At 46.8% G+C, this 27,990-nt stretch overlaps 1 protein-coding gene across 4 annotated transcripts; it reads left to right on the top strand.

The window, feature by feature from the left end:
* Nucleotides 1-27,990, top strand: LOC141078562 (serine/arginine-rich splicing factor 5-like). Of its 4 annotated transcripts, none has more exons than XM_073565186.1 (8): nucleotides 1-157; nucleotides 5,131-5,261; nucleotides 18,177-18,247; nucleotides 18,849-18,962; nucleotides 21,096-21,165; nucleotides 24,636-24,709; nucleotides 24,912-25,022; nucleotides 26,956-27,990. In XM_073565186.1, exons 2-8 carry the CDS (start codon nucleotides 5,136-5,138, stop codon nucleotides 27,146-27,148), a joined length of 759 nt encoding a protein of 252 aa, XP_073421287.1. In that variant the 5' UTR covers nucleotides 1-157; nucleotides 5,131-5,135; the 3' UTR covers nucleotides 27,149-27,990. The 4 variants fall into 4 exon arrangements, with proteins under 4 accessions (XP_073421287.1, XP_073421286.1, XP_073421285.1 ...); XM_073565185.1 differs by having other exon boundaries at nucleotides 26,953-27,990; XM_073565184.1 differs by having other exon boundaries at nucleotides 21,093-21,165.

The raw sequence follows: 27,990 nt of genomic DNA, 5'->3' as shown, positions 1-27,990 counted from the left end.
ACTGAGCGCAACTGAGGCGCCATGATACACAGCGCGGCCGCGGCCTCAGCCCTCGGGTCTCCATAGCAACACGCCTCTCCCCGCGCCGCCATCTTGTCAGAGTCATATCCGGAGGTCTCGGTCGCCATTTCATTCTCGGGAAGCGGCGGTAGCGTTGGTGAGTGTGTGGCGGTGTGGGTGCAGGAGAGGGCACGGGGAGCAGTGGGTATGGGGTGAGGGACGTGATTACACGTCCCCCGGCGCTGGATGCGAGGCTTATGTGATAACGTATGTCCGGTGTCTCCGGGCTGCTGGGGGAAATGCAGGCTGTGCACGGTGTGTGCCTGCCTGCAGCCCGCCAGAACACGCTGGGCGTTGTAGTCTGCCCACAGGCGGATGATGGGCCTGCTCCTTAGTATTGTCTGGAGCCATCACTGCGGACACGTGATCCGTATGGCTGCGGGTGTCATGTGGCCCAGGACGGGGCCGCCATTGCTGCTGGTGTGTTCCCTCCATAATCACGAGCTCACATGATGGCCCCAGATGCCAGGGAGGCCGCTGTAATAAGAGGCCTAAGGCAGAAGAAAGGCCCGGCTCCTCCATGTATAGGATCCACCAGCGATCGCCTCCCCATGTTCTGTAACAAGTAATGCCTCCATTGTGTAGTAATACCAGTCCCTTCCTGTGGGGGACGCACTCATCTCCATTTTACATTCAGTGGCCTGTATCCTCTGATCTGCATGGTTATTGTGGTGGGGGGTCCATGTTGAGCCACCTCCAGCCCCCATAGAGATCCTATACTTTTAGGGGGGGAGGATCTCATATTCTGCTGGATAGATGGGCCCCACATAGACAAACATTAGCATTGGGGGTGGGGGCTGCATTCTTTGCAGGACAAAGTGACATTTTTAGTGAACCCATATTTTCAATACACATTTGATCATTTTTTTTTTTTCTTACATTTTTGATGTTTGATTCATATATTTTTTTAAATGGCGTTCAACATATGGGTTATGGTACTTTTTTATAGCTCGGGTCGTTATGGATGTGGCGATTACAAACGTGCACTTTTTTGTTTAGTTTATATGTAAAAGGGCATTTTTAGTGGCCCAATTTTTTTTTTTTTTTTCATTTTTTCCAATTTTTTTTTTTTTTTTTTCCTTCAATTGGCCACATCTTGTTGTATTACAATTAGCACCATGTAGTAATTCTGGTCCTCCATCTTGGAGTAAAGTGGCCCCCGTCCCGGTCACTCATCTTGGTGTAGCGTGCCCCCAATCTCGATATAACGTGCTGCCGCGTGTGAACAGTGAGATGGCGCCAGGCACTGCATCTTTGTATGCAGTGCAAAGATTTTTAATAAGGAGTGAATTGCAAAGTTGCTTGTTTTTACCAGTACTTTGCAAATTTACACATTTAATAAGCCCATTTCCGGGAGCCTTCCAGTTATGACACAATATTACAGCAATTGCTACAAGACTGAGGCCAGAAGGAGTAAAAAATTCAATCAAAGACCGGTATGACTTGTTGTGGTTGATGGGCACAAACTAATTCATCAATGTGTGCCAAGTAGCTCAACTTTAGGGAAGAGCTGTGTACCTCTGACGGAAATCACCACGCAATGCTCGGACTGGCTGATTTCTGTGCAGCGGGTTGGGAGAGCTGACGGCCAGTCCGAGCATTGCGTTGTGATCCTCATCAGAGTTATACGGCCATCTTGACTCTTCCCTTAGGCTGTGTGCACACGCTGCGGATTATGTGCGGATTCATCCGCGCGGATTTTGTAAAATCCGCAGGTGAAACCGCAGGTCAAAAGACCTGCGGATTGCTCTGCGGTTTTGCCCTGCGGTTTTTCATCTCCTCAATGGAGGAGATAGCAAACCGCAGGAGAATCCGCAGAAAGAATTGACATGTCAATTCTTTCTGCGGATTGAAAACCGCAGATAATCCGCGCGGAAAATTCCGCACCGTCTGCACTGCGGTTTTTGATTCCCATAGGGAATTATGGTACTGTACTCCGCAGCAAAAACTGCTGCAGGTCCGCAGCGGCAAAAACCGCTGCGGAACCACAGCAAAATCCGAAGCGTGTGCACACAGCCTTAGGCAGATGAAAACCAAAGCAGTGAGTTGCTGCCTTCCTTCCATGGTTTGGGTAGGTTCCCACAACCGTATTTTTGGTCTGAGTTGACAAATTGACTTTTTTTTTTTTTTTCCGACCAAATGTTCGTGTGAAAAAAATTTCAGCATACGTTATTCTCTTCTAACTTATGGATGAGACTCACCTACACAAGCCTGTAGGCCCGATCCATGTGAGCTCCGCCATAGAAGTATAGTCCGTATGGTAGTTTCATATAGTCGGTGTCTTGGCACACAGTGTCCGTATATAACGCAGCCCCAGCAGCCGGCACCTGCTTTGTTCTAGGACTAAGTATCTATGTACTTGTTGTTTAGTGGATAGATGATAATTAGTTATATCTGGAATATTCCTTTAAAGCTGCCCAAACACATAATGTGGACATAATGGCTGTTTTTTTTTTAACTATTGTTTTGGTTCATCCTTGTTTAATACTGCAAACTCTACAATTCATCTGACACGGGAGCCATTTCTAGTAACAAAAATTAATTAAAAAAAAAAAATAAATTCTTGCCTCATAATACATCCCTCTGCTTCAATATGTGGATGAACACATTTGTTACTGGCCATGTTGAGCCACCTTATGTATGCTGCGGTATGGGGTCTGTTTGTGCGCTTCAGTGTCTTTTTACGCTTGCACACTCTGTACGTTCTCATCGCAGGAGCTTACCCATGAAGGCGTTATTGTAGCTCCTCTTTGTAGGGCAGTGCACCACACACAGCGATTAGCAAGCGAGGGAGTTTTACTGCAGTATTCCCTTTGGCCAGCAGATGGCGTTGTTCTGCACAGCAGCAGTGTGCAGGAGTTCAGTATCGCAGGGTTAATATTTACCCTCTTCTATCACAGCACTTTGGTTGAGCGCTCAAGGGGAGAGAGTATGGAGGGTACAGGGTGCTCTGTTCTGTGATGCCTTGCCCAGGCATTTTGGCACGTACTGTATTTGATGATGTGTGCTCATTATATAGAATAGCTTTTCCGAGTTACCGAGGTTTTTTTTTTTCTATTTACACCAATCCAGTGACCCAAATGTACAGTTATTTCTGAAACTAAGATCCTAGATCTCCACTACCATCTGATTTTGGTGATCTATTTAAGAGACCTCTAAAATCACCCAGAAGTGCCCAAGGGTAAGGCATCAGTGCAGAGGAACAGCTCATCACTCACATGCAGTAAGAACATGGTAATTCATAGACTCGCCCTCACCAGCAGGGAGCCAGGGATTGTTTCCTCGTATAATTGTGCTTACAGGGTGGCTGCTATCTATTGGCTGTCTCTTCTCCTATGGGCTTCTATTTCATCTGGGCTTTTTGTGGGGTGGCTGCGAGCCTCTTCCCTGTGTAACGGAAGCTCCACATTGGTCACGATCTGCTGCTGATTTTGTTCTATGAGTGATCAAGTCGCATTGAAGATGGTAATCACATTACCAAACATCTGTAAGTTTAGCAATTGGCTTTAAAGGTTGTTGTCACTTTTCAGAAAGCTTTACTGTATGCACAGTTCATTGTAAAAAAAAAAAAAAAAAAAAAAACTTCTTCACTTCTCAGGTCTTAAACTGTCTACACAGCCGCCTTGTCTCTCTTGTTTCGCCACAACGCAGACATTACATCATCAACACTGCAGCCAATCAGCGAGCTCAGCAGCTCTTGCCATCTGCCTTGATGGAGCCGCTGAGCTCAGTGATTGGCTGCAGTCACACAGAGACTAGCCTTAGAGACCCATTGCCAGATCCTGGTTATTTGGAGAACAGTATGGTGGTTTTTCTTATTTTTTTTTTCCCCTCTTACAACGAGCTGTACATATCAGGAAACACTTTCAAGTGACATTCTGTAAGACACTTTGCAGTATTCCACTTCAGGGGTCCTGGGTTCAAATCCCACCAAGGACAACATCTGCAAGGAGTTTGTTCTCCCCGTATTTGGTGGGTTTCCTCCCACACTCCAGACATACTGATAGGGAATCTAGATTGTGAGTTCCAATGGGGACAGTGCCGATAATGTCTGTAAGGCTAGTTTCACATTAGCGTTTGGAGGCGCAGCGGACGATCGCTGTGAAGCTCCGCCCCCTGCCGCACCTCCTCCTGTCAGCTCCGCCTATGGGTGCATGACACTGCATGCGGCCTGCATACCCTATCTTTAGCATTGGGTACGCAGGCCGTGCACAGGTATGATTTTGCCGCCGCATGCGTCCTTTTGACGTTTCGGCGACCTGCGCAAAACGCAACGTGTTGCATTTTGGTGCGATTGTAGCACCGTCAAGAGGATGCATGCGGCGGTAAAAGCATACCTGTGCACGGCCTGCGTACCCAATGCTAAAGATAGGGTATGCAGTGTCATGCACCCATTGTTGGAGCTGACCGGAGGAGGCGCGGCAGGGGGCGGAGCTTCACGGCGAGCGTCCGCTGTGCCTCCAAACACCAATGTGAAACTAGCCTAAAGCGATGTGCAATTAATGGCACTATATAGACAAATAAAAAAAATACATCAGCGGCAGGCTGCCATTATATGCTGGGAGTTGTGATTGTTGACTTACCCAAACATCTATCTTCACATCTTTCTACTAAGAAATAATTACATGAGGCTAAAAGTGAAAAAATACAAATAATTGTAATCTCCCATCTCAGAGGTATATGACATCTGCACACTATGCGGAAGCCAAGCTCCTGGGAATTGGGTCTCCTCCTTTGTGGTGAGACTAGGAGTTCACCTTCTTATTCCTGGCCTTCACGCTGACAGGAGAAGACATGCACTACTCTGCTTGGAGCTGGAAAGCTGGATACTCTCAGGGTATATGAAACACAGATGGTGATCTAGGGTTGTGCACGTCGGAGACCGTAATGACCATACTTGCATATTCTAGCATGTATGTCTCCAAGTGGATGGCCACTGCTATTTTAGGATTAACCTGTCTGTTTCACTAGGTAGTCGTCACACTGGTCCTAAGTAATGTGCTGCATGTAACCATTTTTGCCTTTCTAGAACATTGCAAATTTAACTTTGTTTTTTCTTCTCTTCTCCAGATAAGATGAGTGGTTGCAGAGTGTTTATCGGGAGGCTTAGTCCTCATGCTCGTGAAAGAGACGTGGAGAAGTTTTTCAAGGGATATGGACGTATCCGAGAGATAAACTTAAAAAGTGGATTTGGCTTTGTGGTAAGTGTCGTGTTAGATTATCCACGTATGTGTTACCTTGTTTTTCTTGCAAGTGGTTGTTGGATAATTGTCCTCCATGATAAACCTTACACTCTGGGGAGATGGAAAAATAGACTTGTTGTCAGAACAACAGCCTCACTGTTCTACCACTCGCGTTCCTGGTATCCATCGTGGGCCAGGTTCTATAGAGATGCCAGTACGTGGGGAACTGGGCGAAGACACGAGGCCTTCACAAAGTAGGAGACTTCATCCAGAGCTCACATTAGGGACTTTCCTTCTGCACGTTTGCATTCACTGGATGTGATGTTTCAGCGCTAAATCACTTTGTTACTAACACACCATAATTCTTGTCATATTGGCTCCTCTTCACAGGACCTCTAAATAATCTTGGAAACTAATAAGCAACATGTTAAAATCTGTAGAGATTTATCTTTTCTTGGAAGGAAGCTACAGATTGGTGCAGTGAAGCTGCTGTATGCAACAAGATCAATTACATTTTTTCACACATTTGTCAATAGTAGAATCTATAATTTTTGTTTTTGGAGACCCTTCTGGTTTTGCCATACAAATTTTGACCAAAAACAGGAATGTGTGAATATTTCCTTCAAAAGGTTGGTCCGCAGCAGAAGTTGACTTTAATCCTAAATGTCCATATATTTAATGTAATAATTTAATAGCTTTTATAATATTAAAAATTCCTTACCATTCACTCTACTGTGCTTGCTTTTTGAAAACCCCCAGTGCATGCTTTGATACTGAAATGGGACGTCATCATGGCAAAGGTTCTGCGGTCGCTGCTTCCCCTCTCTGAAATGGAGTTGGGCTAGTCCTTGCTCCACTGAGCCTGTGTCTGTAGTCAATTCCAACATATGCTCAGTATTAGCTCCCTTATCACTGTGCAATATATATATATTTTTTTCAATGCACAGTGACCGTGTGCTCCCTCGCTGGTTCTAGTGAGAAGTACCAAGCCAGCAAGAGAGCGCACTGTCAGTGCGGTTTGGAAAGGTGAGAATGCAGCAAGCATAGTCAAGCCCCCAAAACAGACGATGCTGAAAAGTACTGAAGTGTTAAAATAACGATGGAGGAGAGCGGAACTGGTAAGGACTTTATAATTAAAGCATATTAAAATAAGCGTTTAGCTTATTACATTAAATAGACATTTAGGATTAAAATCAAATTTAGCCTTGGCCCCTTATTTTAAAGGCAAGCTGTCAGCAGTATTGTGAATAGTAACCTACACACAGTGTCAGGTCGGCGCCATTAAACTGATTAACATGATACCTGGGTTGATGAAATCCGTCATATGGTTGTTTCTTAATCTTTTCTGTTTTGTGTTAATTAAATGCTCATGTCCTAAGGTGGGGTTGGGGTATTTGGTGCTCTGATTAGCTATTCATAAAGCAGACTGCTGACAGGTCAATGATCCCTCACTGACCTGCCCCCTAGTTTGCATAATGAATATACTAATGTGTGTATTTGGAAAAAAAAAAGCATGTCACTTAATCAGAATGGCGCCTCTGCACTTTCTCTTACCGGTTAGTGTCTATTTCTCTATCGCTTCATTGGGGGACACAGAAACCATGGGGTGTATGCTGCTGCCACTAGGAGGCTGACACTATGTACAGAAAAAGGTTAGCTCCTCCGCAGTATACACTCCACTGACCATCACTAATTTCCTCAGTTTAGCTTAGTGTCAGTAGGAGGTGGACACGGGTCTTTCATTAGACCCATATCTACCTCAGTGTGTGTCGTTTTCTTTTCAGATTTCCGGAGGGATACAGAGTGAATAGTCACATCTGTATTCCCACAAAGAGACTGAGTACGGCGTGTACTGCCACCCCGTATCCTCATAGCTCTCCACAGCAGGACCAAAAGCCTAACACGGGTACGTGTCAGCGATGGTCCTCGTCCCCCGTCTCCCACCCACTCGCCTACCAGAGCCTGTCGGTTTGGATGAGGCACGGACACACTTCTACAGGGATCATGCACGCTGGATGATGAAGGTACCTTTATCCCCAGGTTTACCCAGAAGACGGATCAGGCAGGGTAAGTATGGGGCCCCCCCGAGTCGCATCCTCCTCAGCAGCTTCAGGCTCGGATCCTTCGGGAGCGGTCGCTGCGGCAGTGCTGAGAGGCCTACGCGCCGCCCGGTGGCCGCCGCATTTACCCCAGGCCCCGGCTTCAGTTTCGGCCTTGTTCTGCAGCGGCTTCGCCCCCGCCTTCATTCTTAGGCTGGCATCTCCCGCCCGGCCAGACTTCAGGCAGCGATACACGGGAGCGGTCGCCGCGGCAGTGCTGCGAGGCCTCCACGCAGCCCTGCGCTGACAGTCCGCCGCCGCATTTACTCTAGGCCCCGGCTTCATTTGGGGCCTTGTCCTGCGTCGTGGCCACGCCCACTTGCACTTTAGTCAAGTACTTTGCATGTTCTTCTTGCAATCGCAAACTTCCCTCAGGTCAGTCTACTCCCCTCTGCCTCGACTGCAGCAATCCCATTGAGTCTGCCGCCCAGGAGCCCCCTGTTGCTCCACGTGAGAGTGAATCCCCCATTCCTGGCTGGGCTTCTTCTCTATCACAATCAGTGGCAGACCTCACCAGGGTGTCTCAGTCTCTAGTGGCCGTTCTTGATAAGTTGCCCCTGGACACTTCTGCAGGATCCAGCAGGTCACAAGAGGCTCCTTCTGAGCCAGCCAGCGTGAGCCGCAAAAGGCCCAGGCAGGATCTCCGGCCGGAATCCTCCCCTCGCCTCATCTCAACGCATAGTCCTTCCCAGCAGTCTCCTTCCTGTGCCTCCTCACCCGAGTCAGGCCAAGCTTTCTCGGATGCGCCATCCAAAGAGATTTTAGAGCTGGATTCGGACCATACCGCGGACATGAAGGTTACGATGCGGAACCTCATTGCCGCGATCAACCATACTTTCGAGATCACAGACTCCCCTGCAAAACCCTCAGATCAGGCGGTCTCGTTCAGACGGGCAGAAGCACCTTCCAGAGTCTTCGCTCCTCACTCTGAGTTTGACAAGCTCCTTACTAGGGAAAGAGAAAATCCAACCAGGCGTTTTCAAAGAGGAAAATGTCTCGGCGTGCTGTATCCATTTAAGAGCTCGCCGACAACTGGTCGGCTTCCCCCTCTGTAGACGCTCCTGTGTCCAGACTATCTAACAACACAGTCCTTCCGATTTCAGGTGTGGCATCTCTAAAGGATTCTAACGACAGGATCATAGAATCCTTAGCAAAGTCAGCATTCGAAGCGGCTGCGACTGTGCTAAGCCCCGTCTTTGCTTCCACTTGGGTAGCAAAGGCCATAGCTACTTGGGCGGAGAATCTCCGCCAAGGCATTCTTGATGGAGCCCAACCGGAACAACTGGCTGAGCTAGCCAACCAGATCTCCCATGCAGGGGAATATTTGGTCTCTGCCTCCTTAGATGCCGCGTCTTGCGCAGCTCAAGTGTCCAGCAACGTAGTTGCAATCCGGCGCACAATTTGGCTTAAGGTTTGGCAAGCGGATTTATCTTCAAAAAAGTCCCTTACCAATCTGCCTTTTCAGGGAGCGCGTCACTTCTGATCCCAACTGGACCAGATTATTAAAGACGCTACTGGGGGTACAAGCTCTCTTCTCCCTCCGTCCAAGCCTTTCCATCGCGTCGGCAAAACCTTTTTCCAACCAACAAAGGCCGCAAGCGCGCCAGGATAGGAAGAAGGTCTCCTTTAGGCCCACTCCCTCCTGGCGATCTCACTCCTCCCAAGGCAGATCCTCCAGGTCCAGAACTGGACGGTCCACATCGGCATGACAACAAAGTTCCAAGGCATCTTCCCAACTAGGCGGCCGACTCCTTTTCTTCAGAGACGTCTGGCTTGCCTCGGTGAAAGACGCTTGGGTCAGGGAAGCTGTATCCTCAGGATACAAGAGAGATCGTTTTCCCTTCCCCATGACAGCACCGCACATGAGAGAAGGTACCCGCCCCCAGGAAACAGGAAATCTGTAGCAGAGACATAAGAAGGGGGGCGGCACCTCTCCCCTCAGTTTGGTTTCCTGTTTCTTGCAGGCGGGTGCCTGGGGCAGAGCGGTACCTTGGAGGGATCCCCCTCTGATGATCCGGTCGGGAGGCCGAGGTCTAGGGGGAGAGAGCGGCAGGGGGCGTGCTGCAAATGGCGTCCTCCTCCTGTGACTCCCCGGCGGCCGCTCCAGTGGGAGGCAGGGCCGGGGGAGGCGTGGCCACCATGACGCTGGCGCCGATTGAGTGGCGACGGCTTCCGGGGTCGCACCGTAAGTGACGTTGCACGCCGGGGGAGCTGTGTACTGGGCACTTCTGGGCGGGAGCAGTCCCAGAAGCGCGCACCGCTCCTCCATAAGAAGGGAGTCGCGGCAGACGCCACTGGTCCCAGAGAGGCTGCACACAGGCTCCATGTATAGCCAGCAGCAAAACGGAATGGATCCTGAAGTTGGAGAGCAAGTACAGGAGGAAAAGCCACCAGCTGCCAGGGTACCCAGAGGGCCGGGTGAGTGCCTTTGTAAGGCAGCACAATATATTAACAAAGGTCCTGTGTATGTTTTCTGTAGGGAAAGGCCACATCCAAACAAAAGAACAAAGAATGTGCGTTTTGTAAAAAGGACCTAGCTAAAACGTATGACAAGCGACTCTGTCGCTTGTGCATTAAAAAGACAGTGGCCGAAGAGTCACCATCCCTGCTCCAAATCATTAAAGCTATGATCCGGGATCAAGTAAAGTCGACGGTGAAAGAGGAAATAAAAGAGCAGGCCACACATAGCACCGATATAACGCCTGCCTCACCCCCGCCCCCACTGCCTCCCACAGAGATAACTACTGATATTGAGTCTGAGGAAGAGCAAGGGGAGATAGGGGCCTCCGATTCAGACCTAGACTCCTCGGACGAGGAAAAGGGGCATCCATATTTTCTATCTGAGGACATTGGGGAAATTGCTAAAACTTGTAAGGTCCACAATGGGACTTGAGACACCAAAAGAGCCTAAATCAATTCAAGATGCTTTGTTTTGCAATCTTGAGGGGAAAAAGCAAAGGGTTTTTCCCTTCCGTGATAACCTGCTAAATTTAATTGAGAGAGTGGAAAAAACCCAACAAAAAAATGTCCATACCGCAGGCGCTCAAACGAAAATACCCGTTTGATGAGGAGGTATGCGATAAATGGGAAAAGGCGCCCAGACTAGATGCCGCCATTGCTAGTACATCCAAAGGGATAGCATTGCCATTTTGAAGATATGGGCGCCCTAAAAGACCCCCTTGACAAGAAAGCAGACACTTTTCTAAAAGCTGCTTGGGAAGCATCAGCTTGGTCGTTTAAACCAGGGGTGGCTGCCGCTTGTACGGCACAGGTCAGGTGGTTAGACGAATTAAGTGACCAAATTAAGAATAAATACCCAAGGGAGACGCTGCTGGAGGCAATACCTTTCCTACAGAAAGCAGCAGGATTCCTGGCTGACGCCGCAGTAGATTCCGTCCGAGGTGCCGCCCGTGCATGCGCCCTTTCTAATTCAGGCCGCAGAGCACTTTGGTTAAAAAACTGGTATGCAGATTTCCAGTCAAAGGTTAAACTCTGTGCCGTCCCCTGTGAGGGCCAATACTTATTTGGGAAAAGCACTGGACGAAATTTTGGAAAAAGCATCAGATAAGAAAAAACGGTTTCCAACCCCCTTCCCTAGGCGTCGGTGGACTGAGGCTCACTCATCCTTTCGTGGAACAGGGAATAGAGGGAGCCGAGGGCGGCCAGACGATAGAACCACGCGGGGTAGGCCCTGGAGGGGAAGGAAGGAGAGAGGTTTCCTCTTTAGTAGAACCACCCCGAGACCCGATACCAAGGAATGACGCCAGGGCGGTTGGGGAAGGCTTCGATTCTTTGTCCATCAGTGGGTAGCATTGCCCACCTCAAAGTGGGTAACCAACCTGTTGGCCGAGGGCCTACGACTCAGTTTTCTAACCCTTCCTCCTCAAAGACTAAAAGTGACCCGGGTAGCCAAGAAGAATCAGGCTACATTAGAAAAGGAGATCCAGCTCCTCATTCAAAAAGAGGTACTTATAAAAGTACCATGTCATCAGAAAGGGAAATTACAGTACTCTGTTCCTCACGCCAAAACCAGATGGGTCACTAAGAACAATATTCAATCTCAAAGCCCTGAACCAATATATCAGAACAGAAAAATTCAAAATGGAGACCTTGGGGTCAGCAGTAAAGCTACTCGACCCAGGTTGCTACATGGCAGTAATAGATCTTACCGATGCCTATTACCATGTCCCAATATGGGAAGAACACCAACAATATCTGAGACTGGTAGTAGAGATTGCTCAAATCCCCACTCATCTACAGTACCGGTGCCTACCCTTCGGGGTATCAGTAGCCCCGCGTATATTTACGAAAATCATCGGGGAAGTAGCGTCCTTTATAAGAAGGGAAAATATCCTGTTAGTACCTTATCTAGACGATTTCCTGGTTATAGCAAACAGCAGGGAAAACTGCGAAGATGCAGTTACAAGGGTCCTGGAGATATTAACCAGGTTAGGCTGGATGATCAATCTTAAAAAATCCAAATTAACTCCAGTACAGTCACAAGAATTCCTGGGAATTCAATTGGACTCATTAAAACAGTGCAGCCTTCCAGGAAGAAAAATTGGAGCTATCCACAAAAAAATACAGCGGATACAGTCTGGTCGAGCCATATCAGTAAGAGAGGCAATGTCGCTCCTGGGCACGTTAACAGCGACAATTCCAGCGGTCCGGTGGGCACAAAGCCATACGAGAGAACTACAATGGCAGATCCTGTCCGAGCAGGAGAAGAGTCCTTCCAATTTAGATCGGGAGATTATCCTCTCCCCTCAAGTGCAGGAGTCCCTAAAATGGTTGCTGAGCACCGAAAACCTAAACAGAGCAGTGCCCTGGACGACTCAAAACTCGGTGGTATTGACCACGGATGCAAGTCTGAGTGGTTGGAGGGCACACATAGGGAAACAAACCCTACAGGGCCAGTGGGAACCCGGAATGAGGGAGGCATCCTCAAATCTAAAAGAACTGGCGGCCGTAAGGCGAGCCCTTCCCCTGGTAAAGCAAAAAGTACAAGGGAAACATGTCACCATATTATCCGACAACAGCACGGTCATAGCATGCATAAACAGACAAGGGGGTACAAGGTCGGCAACCCTTATGGCAGAGGCCAGGGAATTATTCGCTTGGGCAGAAAACAATATTCTATCCTTATCGGGTACACAAGGGGGCAGACAATTATCTGGCCGATTATTTAAGCTGTCATGTACTACACCAGGGAGAATGGTCCCTAAGTCAAAATATATTTGGGGAAATCTGCGCTGCCTGGGGGCACACCAGAAGTAGACTTGTTTGCCACCAGGGAAAATCGGAAAGTGGACAGGTTCTACTCCCTAAATCCAAGAGAGCGGCCAGAGCGGGTGGATTCGCTACTACACCGGTGGAAATTTCACCTGGCATATGCGTTCCCCCCCCCCCGTTGGCATTGATTCCAGTAGTCTTAAAAAAGATCCGGCAGGAAAAAGCTTGAATAATCCTGATTGCGCCCTTCTGGCCGAAAAGGGCATGGTTCACATGGCTCAGACGCATGTCTATCTCGGACCCATGGATCCTCCCAGATACCCCGAATCCGCTATACCAGGGCCCAGTGGAACACCCCAGGGTTCACGGGCTCCACCTCACTGCGTGGAACTTGAGAGGGGACTCCTTCTAGCAAAAGGGTTCTCAGTCCCGTTAGTAACCACCCTGCTCGCTAGCAGGAAGGAGGTAACTTCACGAAAATACCAAAAAATTTGGGAAAAATTCTTACAGTTCACAGGCCGACATTGACTAGAACAGCTGAGAAAATACCAATAAAGGAGATCCTAGAGTTCCTCCAGAAAGGGCTGGAAAAAGGACTATCCTCAAGCACCTTAAAAGTGCAGGTATCGGCCCTGGGTGCATTGTTTGATCAAAAACTGGCAGATCACCCATGGATCTATAGATTCATTCGGGCCTCCTTCACATCCAGGCCCACAAAATTAACACATAAGGTAGCTCCCTGGGATCTAAATTTAGTATTAAGGGCATTGACAGCATCTTCATTCGAACCGATTGCTTCCATCCCAATAAAGGCGCTGACACTAAAAACAGTACTCCTGGTGGCCCTAACCTCAGCTCGTCGTGTTTGCGAGCTGCAGGCGATATCTGTAAATCCACCATATACCACCTTTTTGGATGATGGAGTGATCACAAAAACTGATCCAGCCTTCCTACCAAAGGAAAATTCCAAATTCCACAGGGAGCAGGAGATAATTTTGCCCTCGTTTTGTTCGAAACCCAAATCCCAGGGAGAGGAAACCTTCCATTGTTTAGATGTCAGACGTTGCCTGCTTCAATATATAGAAGCCTCAAAACCATGGCGACAGTCTTCAGCCCTTTTTGTCTCCTTTCAAGGGACAAACAGGGGTAAAAAAGCTTCAAAGTCAACGATTGCACGATGGCTTCGTATGGGTATTGCACTAGCTTACTCTTCTTCAAACCAGACTCCCCCCACTGGGTGTAACGGCTCACTCTACAAGAGCCATAGCCACGTCCTGGGCTGAAAGGGCAAATGCCTCAGTTGAGCAGATCTGTAAGGCAGCAGTATGGTCATCACCATCCATTTTCTTCCGTCACTATAGACTAGACCTAGGGCCCTCAAATCTGGCCTTTGGGAGAAAAGTGTTGTCTGCTGTTGTCCCACCCTAGGAGTCTATTCTATCTTTCCTCTCATGTGCGGTGCTGTCATGGGGAAGGGAAAAAATGATAATTACTTACTGGTAATTTGATTTTCCAGAGCCATGACAGCACCGCATTGTTCCCGCCCTATCTTGGTGATGGTTGTGTGGTGCACCAGAGGTTTTTAAAAATTATATCTGGATGTGTAGATACATGTATATAGACATGTATTTAAAGGGAAAGGGGAATATTAGTAGCACTGTCATATAACATGTATGTAAACTAATAAGGCGGTTACCTTGCATACTCTGAAACAAACTGAGGGGAGAGGTGCCGCCCCCCTTCTTATGTCTCTGCTACAGGTTTCCTGTTTCCTGGGGGCGGGTACCTTCTCTCATGTGCGGTGCTGTCATGGCTCTGGAAAATCAAATTACCGGTAAGTAATTATTATTTTTCTTCGAGTCCCGACCTCCAAAAGACCCCGCCTTGGTTCCGGGTTTCTTTACATCCATCGCCTCTCTTCTCAGTTCCGGGGTGATTGTGCCCGTTCCCGAAACAGAGTGATTCACGGGGTTTTACTCAAACCTGTTCGTAGTGCTGAAAAAAGGCGGCGCGGTACGGCCCATTCTGGATCTCAAATTACTGAACAAAAGGGTCCGCCTGCGGCATTTCAGGATGGAGTCCCTTCGTTCAGTAATTGCTTCCATGGAGGCGCAGGAATTCATGTGCTCAATAGACATTCAAGATGCCAATCTGCATGACCCCATCTTCCCCGGACATCAGAAATTCCTGCGTTTCGCTATTCAGCAGGACCACTACCAGTTTGTCGCCCTGCCGTTCGGCCTCGCCACCGCGCCCAGAGTGTTTACAAAGATCATGGCGGCGTTGATGGCCCTGTTGAGGATCAGAGGTCTCGTCCTCTTTCCGTACCTCAACGACGTTCTAATCAAAGCTCCGTCTTTTCCCCAGGCTCACCAAAGTCTTGCCATCGTTCTCGACACCCTGTCCAGATCGGGTGGCTCGTAAACAAAAGGAAGTCCTGCCTTGTTCCGACTCAACGTCTGGTGTTTCTAGACTTATTGTTCGACACCCGTCGATCGAGAGTCTTTCTTCCTGAAGAGAAGATGATATCTTTGCGGCGGGATGTACGATCGCTACAGAGCCCCCAGCTTCCATCCTTCCGATCAGCCATGAAAGTCTTGGGAAAGATGGTGGCGACGGCCGAAGCAATTCCCTTTGCTCTATTTCACTCGAGACCGCTTCAACAGGCCATCCTGTCTCGGTGGAACAGGTCTGTCCTTTCCCTGGATCGTCCAATTCGCCTCTCGGGTCAAACAGTCCCTCAGTTGGTGGCTGACGTCACCTCTCTTTGCCCTAGGCCGGTCATTCCTTCCGATTCACTGGCAGATTGTGACAACGGACGCCAGCCTTCTCGGCTGGGGGGCAGTGTTTCGCAGTTAGACTGTTCAGGGTCGGTGGTTGACTTGAGACAATTCTACCGATCAACGTCCTCGAGATACGGCGGGTGATTTATCTGTCTCTCGCTGGGAAAGGCTTCTCGGGGGTCTGGCGATACGGATTCAGACAGACAATGCCACAGCGGTAGCATATATCAACCACCAAGGGGGGACACGGAGTTCTTCGGCTCTGGCGGTAATGTCCAAGATTCTCCACTGGGCAGAGGTATCAGTCCCAGCGATTTCTGCGGTGCACTTTCCCGGCGTTGACAACTGGGCTGCCGATTTTTCTCAGCCGCGAGGGTCTCGCGTCAGGAGAGTGGTCCTTACATCCGGACGTCTTTCATCAGATTTGCCGTCGTTGAGGGAATCCGGACGTAGATCTGCTGGCGTCTCGCCTGAACAGGAAGGTCCCACAATTCGTATCCAGGGCCCGAGATCCTCTCGCAGTGGGCACCAATGCTCTGACCATTCCCTGGTCTCAGTTCCAGCTTCCCTATCTGTTCCCTCCCCTTCCTCTTCTTCCCAAGCTGTTGAAGAAAGTCAAGGCAGAAGGGGTACCAGTCATCCTCATCGCTCCGGACTGGTCCAGAAGGGCTTGGTTCGCGGACATCGTCAACCTTCTCACGGATGCCCCCCTGGAAGCTTCCAGACAGAGCAGATCTGCTGTCTCAGGGTCCAATCTGCCACCCCAATTCTCTGCCACTCAATTTAACGGCGTGGCTGTTGAAACCGCGGTTCTGAAACGGTCAGGTTTTTCGGATCGTGTGATTCACACCATGATCTGGGCTAGAAAGCCATCGTCTTCCAGAATTTATCGTTCGTGGAAGGCCTATTTCACTTGGTGCGAGACCAATGACGTTCCGCCCATGTCCTTTTCTCTCCCTTCTATCCTGGCGTTCCTCCAGGCAGGCCTAGATACGGGCCTTGCCCTCAGCTCTTTGAAGGGTCAAGTCTCGGCGCTTTCCATTCTTTTCCAGAAGACATTGGCCTCCCGTCCGCAGGTCAAGACCTTTCTTCAGGGAGTGGCTCATGCGGCACCTCCGTACCGCGCTCCCGTCGATCCATGGGATCTCAATCTGGTCCTGGAGGCTCTTCAAGGGTGACCCTTTGAACCTCTCAAGGAAGTCTCCTTATCCCTTCTCTCCTGGAAAGTAGCCTTTCTGGTGGCCATCACCTCCATCCGGCGCGTGTCGGAATTGGCGGCCCTTTCTTGTCGCCTCCCTTTCTTGGTGCTCCACCAGGATAAGGTGGTCCTGCTGCCCCCGCCTTCCTTCCTTCCTAAGGTGGTGTCCACTTTCCACCTAAATGAGGACATTGTTCTCCCGTCCTTTTGCCCGGGTCCAATCCACCCTCTGGAGCGCTCCTTGAACAAGCTAGACCTGGTCAGGGCGATGAAGGTCTACCTAGCTAGGATGGCTCCCTTGCGGAAGACACTTTTCATCATTCCAGATGGTGTGCGGAAAGGTCAGCCGGCCTCCAAGGCTACTATTGCTCGCTGGATCAGATCGGAAATTCTGGAAGCCTTCCGGGTCAAGCATCGAGTGCCCCCTCCTGGAATTAGAGCTCACTCTACCCGGGCAGTGGGTGCCTCCTGGACGGTGCGCCACAGAGCCTCTGCGCTGCAGCTTTGCAAAGCTGCAACCTGGTCTTCGATCCACACGTTTGCCAAATTTTACAAGGTCCACACCTACGCTTCGGCGGACGCCAGCCTAGGCAGAAGGATCTTGCAGGCGGCGGTGGTGAGTTCTCAGACCTAATGGAAGCTTGCTTCTCCCTCCCCAGGGACTGCTTTGGGACGTCCCATGGTTTGTGTCCCCCAATGAATCTATAGAGAAAACAGGATTTTTGGGTTGCTTACCGTAAGATCTGTTTCTCGGAGCCTTCATTGGAGGACACAGCACCCTCCCATGTTTTTCTGCAGCTCCTGTTCTTCTGTTGGTTGTTGATTACAGTTGAGTTGTCTGTTCTGTTACTCTGTTTTGTTACTTCTCCTACTGCTTTCTCACTAACTGAGGAAATTAGTGCTGGTCGGTGGGGTGTATACTGCGGAGGAGGAGCTAACCTTTTTCTGTACATAGTGTCAGCCTCCTAGTGGCAGCAGCATACACCCCATGGTTTCTGTGGCCCCCCCAATGAAGGCTCCGAGAAACAGATTTTACAGTAAGCAACCCAAAAATCCTGTTTTATCTTCCTGTGTTTCAATGAAATAAAAATCACCATCTATTTTCCAGGTGTATGTGCTTAATTGGCAATTTTATTTAAAGAATATTAAACAATATTTTCAACAGTTTACGGAGCCTGAAATGATCTGCATACTGCTAGGGGTGGGGGTCCTGAGGCCCCCAACTGATCACGCAAAATGCTTGCCCCACCTTCCATGCACAGAAAGGAGTACACATGCATGTCAAGTATTTTTTATTCGATCAGTGGGGGCTCTCAGCAACTGGACCCCCACTGATCTGCTGGGCATTTCAGGCCTTGGCACATATTTGAAAATCATGTAGTTATTCTTTTAGTAAATTGCCAAGTGGGTGTCACCATTTCCCTTGTTAGACCGCCTTATGCTTGGTTCCGGAACTGATTGAACAGTGTCAATTTGCAGGGACAAGTGTTTAATAAATGACACGTCAGGCGAGCGCACAGGTCCCAGATACTAGGAGGCTGAATGGTTTTGGTTTCTTTGCTTGTATGTGACTGCAATGAAGCCATTATAATAATCCTCATTGTCTTCTTCTTTACAATAGGAATTTGAAGACCACAGAGATGCAGATGATGCGGTATATGAGCTGAATGGAAAGGAACTCTGTAATGAAAGGTAAAAACTGTATTATCATGTAAAATGGCCATGTCTCCTTTTGTAAAACCTGTCCACCAGCCACTGAGTGAGCGGCTCCAGAGCATGCACCCATAGGATATGAAACTGGGACGTACACCCTGATTCAGGGTGCCCAGAAAACTGTTAGTAATTGTGCAAGAGCTGGGATCTGCTGGGAGAGTTTAGTGATGTAGGGAGCAGTAAAGGGAATTTATTATGCAATGGGCATGAAAATTTCATAAGGCATCTGACTGACCGTGATTGGGAAGCTGGAGATCCCCACCCTTATGGCTGAAACAGAAGATATGTGGGGCAATCAAAGTATTAAGTGTTGTTTGAGATGAAAGCTGGGACGTTTTGCTTAAAAATATATATATTTTAGCTATGCAATTTGCATCACTAACGACATTGCGGGCAGTTTAATATCAAAAAATGATGTGACAGGTTCCATTTAACCACAAAAATAGTAAAATACATTTTTTTTTAAGAAAGGTGAATATGTTGTAGCAAAACCTAAAAGAGAGAGTTAATGTTAATACAGATTAGATGGGTGTTTGGGGAATACTGATCATACTAATGTGTGTTGTCTCCAATGATTCAGAGTCACAATAGAACATGCCAGAAATCGAAGAGGAAGAGGAGGAGGCATGATGGGTGGCGGAGGACGTTATCCTATGCGCTTTGGCTATCGACAGTCAAACAGTGGCGGACCAAGGTAATGATATTCTAGGGCAGTATAGTTTTTAAAGGGAACCTGTCACCAGGAATAACGCTGTTAACCTTCAGATATGGGGTTAACCTGCAGGTGAACAGCGTTATAATGCTACCCGGCGCCTGCAGATAGCCGAATGCAGTGGGGGGAGAGAATGAACTTTATTCAGTCTGGGGAGGGGGGTGGCGCTGGTTCAGTCATGTTCTGCGTATACAGAACGGCCGCTCTAACCGCGCTCCCAGCTTCGACTGCTTTGGCCCTGCCCCTTAGACTGAATACCTGCGGGGGGAATAAAGATCGTTTTCTTCCTGCTGCGTGCAGGCGCCATATCTGCAAATTAAGAGTTATTCCTGGTGACTGGTTCCCTTGAAATATATCCAATAAATCTCTTCGGTGAATCATGTCGCCTCAGACAAACCCCCGAATACTTCAGCTGCCCAGATAATTGTTGGTCAATAGCTACTTTTCTCAAATTCTCTAAATACTTAAAGGGCTTATCCAGTCGTCTGATAAACCTGTAGTTACTCACTGAATACAGACTTCTGAATCTCGACTAAGGATGTGCTGGTGAAGTGTGCGATTTGCATACAAGTGGTCACATGCAGACTAGACTTGCTCAGTTTCTCTCAATTCACTTGTGTGAAAGGTGTTATCCAGGATTGTTTTATTTTTTACTATGCGCTACCTACCTGCCTGTTGTGCCCAGCGCCGATGTCTGCCGGCACAGAATGGCCACAGACCACTCTTGCGGACAATTCTTCAGCTGATGTCGCTTTGGCAGAGCAGCGGCTTCTCTTCAGCTCTGCTCTGTGGGAAGCCTGGAAGAAGAGCTGCTCTATTGACGTGGAGTAACTGAATCGCTGGCAGGAGAGTCAGTGCCGGGTAAATGACAGGCAGTTGTAGTTGCTAACAAAGGCAACTGCCTGTTCGTTTTTTAGGACCATAGTAAAACATAAAATAAAATGGTCCTGGACAACCCATTTAACAGAACCCTAACACATCTAGTTGGAATGTGGCCAGAATTTGCAAATTGCATACTGGCACTCACTTGACTGCCTGCTCTCATTGGCAGTAATGGTGATTCAGAAGTCCAAATTCACATGATGACTGCAAATATTCACCAGTAGACCGGACAACCCTTTTAAGATCCCCATTCCCATTAGGTAGCAGTCTATGGAATGACTGTTTATCTGACAGCTCTCTCACCTGACTTCCCCATGCATGGGAATGCTTGGCCTAGAGTTCCTGTATTTTCTGAGAAAGGAGGCTGGCCATGACCGTGGCTTATCTCTAGGGTATAAAAGTATATGCTGCTGAAATTTAACAAGACAGATACTTCTCTCTTGAAAAATCATTTGTTGGGGAAGGGTCAGGAGGCCCCATACACATTTGACTGTTGACTGATACTGGCTCTCGGCCTATTTTAGGGTGTGTAGTATTAATATGCAAGCAAGCACTCTTGTCTTTTCAATGGGGAGAGGGGAATAAGTCACACCCTGAGGTCACTCATTATGGCTGGTCTCCAATTGGAACAAAGAACTAGACACTTTGATATCCAACATGTCCAATCCTTCAGCTCCCTTACATTGCCTTGGGCGTGATGACCTGATATAGTCTGCCAATCCAACCAATCTTCATCTAATGTGTAAAACTGGTCGGATTTTCAGAAGCACACCCCTATTTAGTGCTTAGAGGTTTCGGCTCTGGCACCCGGAGCGTAACTGATTCCCTCTAGTCCTGCAGTCTGGATGTGATGGAGCAACAAGAGCTACGCGCCTTGTCATAGGTTTGTGGGAAAAGATTTGGGCCACGATTTCCCAGAGATTATGTTAGGAGCATTCTGCTAGTCTTGATGTTTTGGGGTCTCCATGTAGTATTTCATTCAAGCCTCTAATTCTGGACTTGGAAGTCAATGGGCTGTTCGTGTATGATAGCAATATCTGTATCACCATCAATCACTGTATTCTGGACATTGCTGGTAATCTGGATGTGTGGTCACTACTGTAAAATGTTCTTTTTAGTAAAATATTTTGGCTGGATCTTCCTGTTTACTACTGTGTGTTTGTCAATGTTCTCTTTGATCCTAATACTCCTATGTAATGTTGTTTTTCACTTACTATTTGTATTTGGCAGTAGGTATGGACCCCCAGTGCGCACCGAGCATAGAATTATTGTGGAAAACCTCTCCTCACGTGTCAGCTGGCAGGTGGGCATTTTTATATCTTCTACATTGAATTCATGTATAGATTGCCATAAGACTAGGTATTAATGAAATGGTCACAGCAATACCAAGGATGCTGTCATTCTTGTACCTGATCATCCACACACCCTTCATAACTAAGGTTTCTGTAAGTGCTGGCGCTGAATGGGATTTTTTCTTATTTGTAAGTTATTGGCACTGCATGTTCTCCAGCACCCAACTGTACAGCAAGGATGGTAATCAGAAGTAAGGTGTGATAAAGGATCCCTGTGACCGTTTATTAATGTGTGCTGTGGTTAAAGCTTTGTCTGCTACTTGTGATCCATTTGTGGCTGTGCCTTGGCTTATGTAATGATTAGGTGGAGAATGTGACACACATACTGTAACCTCACGGCATCTTGTAGTTGCCCCTTCACCTCAAAGCTAGGTGCCCTATGGACTCATTTGGAAATGTATGCACTGTATGTGAATACATCATCTGCTGACAGTTTCCATAGTTTCTTTGCAAAATGGACACGGAGGAGTGAGATGGACCTGCTCCCTAATTCACACGACTGTATTATAGCCGCAATTCAGTTCAACCATGGGTCTCGTGAGCCCACCTAACCAAATCACAGACATATGTTGTGCACCAGGTAGTTCAGATCACGAGCGCCACAGTTGAACCTGGAATTACAACCGTAATACAGACTGGTAAATATGGCTGCAATATGGTCATTTGACATTTCCCTTACTGTCATTCGGTCGGAGGTTTGACGCGTCACTCAGGTTATTACTATTGACCCACAAGCTCAGTGTTAATAGGATATGTGATCAACGCAGAGACTGCTGGACAGTCGTAGATGTTGTGGATGAGGAGTTTGCTAAAGAATGGGTATTGCTGTGTACAGTGTAATAGGATTGTTGTCTCCATGTGTTTTCATCATGAGGTGTTCATCTATTGCTGCCTCTCCTGCACAATAGTATACATCTGCTCCTTGTATTGCTCATACATCGGGTGTTTATGGACACATCACCATGATTTGTTTTATCTACATTTTATAGGCATTTCTTGGAGCAATGCAGACGTTGTCTCTGAAAGGAGTAGATGTTGGCAAATAGAATTAGAAGTTCCTCTGAGTGGGTGGTCATAAATTAAAATGTATTTTAATCCTAATTATCTAATCCTAATCTAAACTCTTCTCTAATATACTTTAAATCCTTATCGTTCTGTTCTCACTGCTCTAACTACAGGGTGGGCCATTTATATGGATACACCTGGGTGGGCCGTTTAAAAGTTGCATCCAAAATGGCTGACTTCAAAATGGCCGCCATGGTCACCACCCAACTTGAAAAGTTTCCCCCCTCCCATATACTAATGTGCCACAAACAGGAAGTTGATATCACCAACCATTCCCATTTTATTTAGGTGTATCCATATACATGGCCCACCCTGTACTTTATTTTTTTACTGCCACTTCGTTTGAGAATCCCCACTGCATCCTGGGATAGTCAAACGTGATGCTACTTGTGGGGTCGGGGCTGGTCTCTGCCTTTCCTGTATGCCAAGTATTCATCTTAAAATGTGTGCTGACAGTGCACTCTCGTCAGCTTGGCACTTTTGATCCAAGCCAGCAAGGGAGTGCACTGTCACTGTGCATATTCCAGTGACGAGAACCTACTGAGCATCCATTGGTATTGACAATCGCCACGTGCTCAGAGCAGGGACCAGCTTACCTAGCCCTGAAACAGGCGTCACTGATGAGACTTCATTTCAGGGTGGAGGCTGCAGCCCCTGCCCCTGGATTCTTAAAACGTAGTAAGCAGTAATAAAAAAACATAAAAATAAAGCAATTAGAGTAGTGAAGAAATGGTGGCGACTTTTTAGTTAAAAAGTATATTGGAAAAGAGATTTAGATTAACATTAAATAGATTGGCATGTCGAATTAAAATACATTATACTTTTGGACCACCCCTTTAAGAGCAAACTGATGCAGTTAAGGATGCAGAAGTCATATTCTTTATTTCCACACTGGAAATGTCTTGAGTGTAGCATCAGAAGTGATGGTGACATGACTGTTCCATTTATGTATTGGCGGCTTTTTCCAGGCCCGTGTCCATGTATCATACTAGTCAGGTCAAGTATGTAACTGGAAGAGAAGTCTGATTCATCGGGATGGCTGGCTCCGATTACAAGAGCAGTGGGCTAGAGGCCGATGTGCCTCCTGAGATAATGAGGCAGCAGGCTCGGCTCCTGGGCCTGCAGCAGACAGTTCCCATATTATGTGCAGCTGTTGGTTTCATTTGCAGGATTGTGCACATTTGTAAAAATCCTTTACAATTACATATGTTGGGTTGTGAACATACCCCGGACACATCGTAGATGTCTTAACGTGACAGCGTCTGTCAGGCTGCTGAGGTTTGGAAATGTTCAGATAAGAAGTTTTGCAGTTTTATGATACACAAATGCTTTATCTATTCTATAGTGTAAAATGTGCCAATGTTTGAGAAATGTAACTTAATCACTATTAAGAAAATGTGGTCTGAGGATGGCACTGTATTAGAGCCATGCAAAATGACACATCTTAAGTGTGTGATTGTTCTTTGTTTTTCTGTGTTTTTTTTTTTTTTCTGTTAAGTTGCACAACTACTTTTGATTATTAGTACTAAACTGATATTGCTCCATCCTGTGTTGTAGTAAATATTTTTTTACAGACATATTTCTAACCACGTGCATTTTGAACCTCTTTTAACAGCCTTTCTTTGGGTTAAGCCTCGTTTCTCTTGTGTGGAGGAGTGCCCAAGAGTTTTTGGTTTGCTAATGGCTGAAATTCTAGGGCTGGGCCTGTTCTGAAGTTTCCTTTTGGTTCCTATCACCCTCCCGCTTTGCCGATCTAGATCTTGGTTTGCCCAGATTTGAGCAAGAGTGGCTAGCTCAGGTCAGCCTCAGGTTCTCTAGCCACTTCCAGTGATTGCATCCAGTGGTTTCAGGTTTAACGACACTCACTTACTGAGACTCTGGTGCTTCCCTGCTGCCTTCCACCCTTCTCATGTAAGTGAGTTGCTCACAAGGTCATCTAGGTTATGGACAAGCGACTCTTTGCTTAAGGTACCTCCGACCACTGGTTATATTCTGTGGTAAGTAACTTGGGTTTGAAATAATATAACACCAAGTAATAAAGTCAGAGTAGTTAAGCATATGTAGCAGTGAAGTGGTTATATATACAGTAATATCGCCCTAGAACCATATATGCTCCCGATCCTACTGTAACAACATTAGTAAACTTAGTAAGAATGCTTAATGTTACACATCACTTAATGTATCTGCATATTATGTAGCTCAGCTTTCATACATGACACTAACACTGATTTATCATAAACTTTTTAGCTAAATCTCAGGTCCTCTCAGCGCAGGATCAGTATTTTATACGTTATGTACAGTTCCTCATTGTAAAGAGGCAGATTAGTCAAACGCTAACCAACCATTCTTGTTTCAGGATCTGAAAGACTTTATGCGAAAAGCTGGAGAGGTAACATATGTGGATGCCCACAGGAGTAACAGAAACGAAGGGTATGCACTGACCTGATCAAAGTTTTCATAAGGGAAATGTTGCTGATGGTCCAAACACTTGGCTTTTCAAAGTTGTCATTCTGTTACCTACGGTGCATCTTTTGGACCATTTGTACCGTGTACAGGAGAGGTAGTTGTGGGATGAGGCATCTGATTACATCTGGAGTATTGAGATATTTTAAGACTTTATTTTCTTTTTAAGGGTTGTGGAGTTTGCATCCTACAGTGATATGAAGAGTGCTTTAGACAAGTTGGATGGCATGGAACTGAGCGGTCGCAAAATAAAACTGATTGAAGATCGCAAAAAACACAGGTACGTGGAAGTTGCCATGTAAGGAATTTCTGTTCTTTTTAAAGCGAACCTGTCTGCTGGATTTTGCCAAGTAAACTACAGGCATTGTCAGGTTGGCGTGGTTACACAAAATTAAAATTATACTTTGGGACAAGAAATCCGTCTTGTATAATCAGTGTTAGAAGTTTTCAGTTAATGATATGCCCATGGTCCGGGTCAGGACTGTAGGCAGTCTTATCTTCGAAACCAAGAAGAAACCTGCCCATTTCCCACAGATATGTTCCTCATCAGAGAGACACCGAGAGACAGACTCTTTGTGCTTTGCACCAAATTCATCAAAATGATAAACATTTTTTTAAAATTGTGACAAGTTTGCACCTATTGAAGATTATGCACTGAAAAGGACATTTTATCAACACCAGGTCACAATACTAATGCAATAAGGGATGCATGTAGCAGACCCCGATGATAAAGTCGTAGGCAACATTAGGTTTAAAATACTAATGAAATAACCACTCGCACACCAACCATTCATGCAGAGGGTGGGTGCCTAGTATTATAGATGCACACAGATGGGGCCTGTATAGGGCACCAGTCACACAGGCTGTAAGCCAGGCACCTTGCAGTACAGCTGTTAATGCCCAATGTTGCATAAAGACAGGCACTAAAGGTCAATTGGACATGGGCATAGCAGTAGACCTAGTAAAGTGGAAGATTAAAGGGATAATTTGGCTTATGTAAAGTAAGCAGAGTTAAGCCCCCGTCACACATAGCGAGTCACAAGTTTTGTGACGCCACAGCGATCTCACCAGCGAGATTGCTGTGTGTGACAGCGATCAGCTACCGGCCCCCCTGCCGGGTATGACTGATCGCTGGGGAAATGTCTGGACATTTTTTTTTGTCGCTGGTCTCCCGCCAGCAGGAATCGCTGCGTGCGACAGGCGGGAGACCAGCGAGCTGCCGCTGGTAACTAAGGTACACATCGGGTTTCTAATCAGCGCCTAAAACCCGGTGTGTACCTTAGTTACCAGCGCGCTGATGCAGGGAGCTGGTAACCAAGGTACACATTGGGTTTCTTAAGTGCCGCGCGCCCCTTTGAAACCCGATGTGTACCTTGGTTACCAGCTCCCTGCACCAGCGCGCGGGTAACTAAGCGATGTGCATCGCTTGTTACCCGCTGATCGCTGGTGAAGCTGCCTGTTTGACAGCTCACCAGCGATCATGTAGCGACACACCAGCGATCCTGACAAGGTCATATCGTTGTCGGGATCGCTGGTGTGTCGCTATGTGTGACGGGGCCCTTAGGGTACGCTCCTTTAATGAACTAGCTAAGAATTGGACAGACTTTGGTGTACTTGTGTCATTCGCAGAAAAAATCAAAGCTATTTTCTTAGGTCGTCAGATTAATTTTTTTTATTTTGCAGTCTGCATATTAACTACTAACTGCACAGTCTGCATATTGACCAATATAAGCATGCACTCATTTTGTTACGTTGCAAATGAGTTGCACCCCTTTACAACTACTGCTCGTGGTGGTGAACGGAGAATTGCTATGATATGCCGTCAGTTCCTTTAGTAGTATGAAAAGTTAAAAAAAAAACAAAAAAAAAAACACCCTCACTGTGCAATTGCCCCATGTCGTGGTGCGCAGTACCCATTCTGGGCACCCGTCCTGCTTTATATTCGGATTAGACTTTTAGCTGAGGATCCGCTGATCACAGTGCCGGTAATGTGTTGTGTGACCAGAGGTAAGACAGGCAAAGCTTCTCAACAAGGTAAAACTATTGGAGGCCACAAGGTGCTTTGCTGATTGACACCCGGTTTATTCAGATTGCATATAAAATATAAGGTATTATGATTCTGCATGGCATACAGTTTCACCGGTATAGTCCGGGTTCAGACATCTAACCAGTGCCTGCATTTTGTACTGAATGTCTATTTTCTCCTCAAGAAGTAGGTCCAAATCAAGAAGCTATTCCAGATCACGTAGCAAGTCCAAGTCCCGTGGATCTTCTAGGTCAGCAAGCAGATCTCGTTCTCCTAGCCGTACGCCTGAAAAGAAATACAACCAGAAATCTAGCGGTGAACCTTCCCAGACCTCCCCGAAACGCCAGTCCCGATCCAGTTCAGCTGAGAGCCGCGGTTAATCTAACGCCTGGTAGATGTCGAAATGCTGAATGAAGGTTATGTGCCCCAAGTGGAAGACTGCTGGGGATAAAAGGTTTTCACTGTTTTATGTAACCAAAGCGCCTGTAAAGTAATCCGGCATAAAAAGGTGTCCTAACGCTTTGTTTTTTTTGTAAATATGCAATCTGGCTTTTCTGCCTAGACCGGGGGATTGGCAGGAGTAATATAACTCTCCCTATTCACCATGTTTCACTGTGTAGATGAGTGAAGCATGCTTGATATTTTTTTTGATTTTCTGACTTGTTTATAAATTAAATTAAGCTATGTACGTAGATTTATGGAGTCAATATGGCCATTGACATCACATACTGCCCTATTATTATCCTATTCTTTATAACGAACACTGTTATTGCCAGGAAAATGTAACTTTCAGTGAATATATATGGAATCAAAGTCACAAGTGGTCTAATAGCGCATGTTACATCAATTAGGTGTCATTGTTACAGATTGAAGTCATTTATTTACATCCAAAGCCTAGGTTTTGATTAGTCTCGTTTTATTGGCTTCATTAGTAGTTGTGCGTGTGAAGGGTAAAACCTCTATTAATAATACAAAATGTAGAATTTCCAGCTTTGTTTAGGTCTTTCTAAATTTCAAGGACATATTTTTTTTTTTTTTTTTTTTTTTCACATTAGATTTTTGTAACTTTACACTTTTTTTTTTTTCATTTGACTTGTGTTAAGCGATCTTGTTTGTGCTTAGAAACTAGGGAAAGTAGTTTAAAGGCAAGTTTGTCCAATTTTGATCTGTTCTGTATTCCTATTTCTGCTTTTGGTTGATTAAATAAACTTTGAAAACAACA

This window comes from Dendrobates tinctorius, unplaced genomic scaffold, assembly GCF_039654945.1.
Source record: "Dendrobates tinctorius isolate UK_male_01 unplaced genomic scaffold, ASM3965494v1 ptg000574l, whole genome shotgun sequence".
Lineage (NCBI taxonomy): Eukaryota > Metazoa > Chordata > Amphibia > Anura > Dendrobatidae > Dendrobates > Dendrobates tinctorius.
This window is presented reverse-complemented; position numbering and strand designations above follow the sequence as displayed.

What these genes read in the sequence shown, in the direction of transcription:
- LOC141078562 (XM_073565183.1), top strand. Translation starts at nt 5,136, where the DNA reads ATGAGTGGTTGCAGAGTGTTTATCGGGAGGCTTAGTCCTCATGCTCGT. An exon ending in AAAGTGGATTTGGCTTTGTG is followed by an intron (nt 5,262 to 18,176) that starts GTAAGTGTCGTG and finishes TCTTTACAATAG; the next exon opens with GAATTTGAAGACCACAGAGA. An exon ending in AGGAGTAACAGAAACGAAGG is followed by an intron (nt 24,710 to 24,911) that starts GTATGCACTGAC and finishes TTTCTTTTTAAG; the next exon opens with GGTTGTGGAGTTTGCATCCT.